The following is a 1,516-nucleotide window of genomic DNA, read 5'->3' on the forward strand; positions in this document are numbered from 1 at the left end:
GAAGGCACATGTTTTGAGAATGATGATGGCATCAAATGTACATATGCGCTTGACACAATGGATGGATGTATGGATTGTGATAAGAATTATATGAGCCCCCAATAAAATGATTTTAAAAAATATAAATCACTAAGAATAAAAAAAAAATTGAAGGAGTCCAGGTGGTAAGTAGTTAGCAATGTATTGAACAGCTAATAAGATGTTTAGCAGTTTGAACCTATCAGCTTTCACTAGAGAATGACAGAGTTTTCTGCTTCTATAAAGATTTATATGCTTGGAAATCCACAGGGGCAGTTTACTCTGTTCTATAGGGCCACTATGAGTCAGAATAGACTCAATTAAAGTGAGTGAGTGAGTGAATATTAAACTAGATCTAGATATTTTACAAAGAAGTTTGGATAGTCCTGTGAGTTAAGTATTGGACTTCTAACTGCAAGGTGGGCTGTTCAAAACCACAGTCCACTATATGGGAGAAAAATGAAGTTATTTGCTTCTGTAAGGACTTACAGTGTCCAGAATCTTATGAGTAGAAATAGATTTATAGTTATGTAAAAGAAATAAAATATAGTGGTCGCTAGGGAGCATGAATGGTCAGGTGCTTGCCCAATAATCCTGTTATAGCTTTGGACCTACCCTGAGGCAGATCATAACAACAAGAACACATACAAAATACATACATTTATTGCCATTAAGCTGATTCTGAGTCATAGTGCCCCTACAGAATAGAGCAGCCCCTGTGAGTTTCTGTAACTGTTTATGGGAGTAGAAATGCCCTATTTTTCTCCCATGGTGCTTTCCACGTGCTGACTTTGTAGTTGGCAACCCTCTGTGTAATTGCTACACCACCAGGGCTCCCTGAGGTAGGTCATGGACCTTGCAGACCCTGGGGAGCACAATTCTACTGTGGAGCAGCAGACAGATTCATGGTGTGTCAGATTCCATTTGAGTTCACTGCTGACATTGATTTGTGTATATGCTATAGTACACGGTAGAGTCTGCTCACTAAACCTCACAAAGCATCTAAAACAAAGACAGACAATGTTCTCAGTGGATTATTTTAATAGGAAAAAAGAGATTTCTTTGGTTTCTAAAAATCACAAATTCCCAGGCCTGCCGCTAAGCAAGCCATCATCCCTTAGCACCGATTTCTAGAAATTGATTTCAATTTAGACTTCTGGCTGTGTTAAATTGAGGAGTATTTTCAGAGCCTCTTTCACATCCCTACTCCTCAGACTGTAGATCATGGGGTTCAACATGGGGAAGACCACAGTGTAAAATGTGGAAACCATTTTGTCCCTCTCCAGGGAATAGCTGGAGCTTGGACGAGAGTAGATGTAGAGAATGGAGCCGTAGTACAAGGTGACAGAGATCAAGTGGGAGGAGCAGGTGGAGAAGGCTTTGAGGCGGCCCTGGGTGGAGCGGATCCTCAGGATGGCGGCAATGATGAAGAGATAGGACGCAAGGATGAGCACAGTGGGGGCGATGACATTCGAGGCCAGTAGGAAGTAAAGCACTG

At 41.4% G+C, this 1,516-nt stretch overlaps 1 protein-coding gene across 1 annotated transcript in view; it reads left to right on the forward strand.

Moving 5' to 3' along the window:
• The first annotated feature begins 583 nt into the window (after nucleotides 1–583).
• LOC101638965 (olfactory receptor 9G4) overlaps nucleotides 584–1,516 on the forward strand; it is a 10,733-nt gene continuing 9,800 nt past the window's right edge. The window contains exons 1-2 of the mRNA XM_045297057.1: nucleotides 584–595; nucleotides 1,305–1,498. Of these exons, the coding sequence (XP_045152992.1) occupies nucleotides 584–595; nucleotides 1,305–1,498 (206 nt within the window). The remainder of the gene's footprint in view (nucleotides 596–1,304; nucleotides 1,499–1,516) is intronic.

This window comes from Echinops telfairi, unplaced genomic scaffold (genome assembly GCF_000313985.2).
Source record: "Echinops telfairi isolate 266 unplaced genomic scaffold, ASM31398v2 ScPeMD7_7416;HRSCAF=8454, whole genome shotgun sequence".
Taxonomy (NCBI): domain Eukaryota; kingdom Metazoa; phylum Chordata; class Mammalia; order Afrosoricida; family Tenrecidae; genus Echinops; species Echinops telfairi.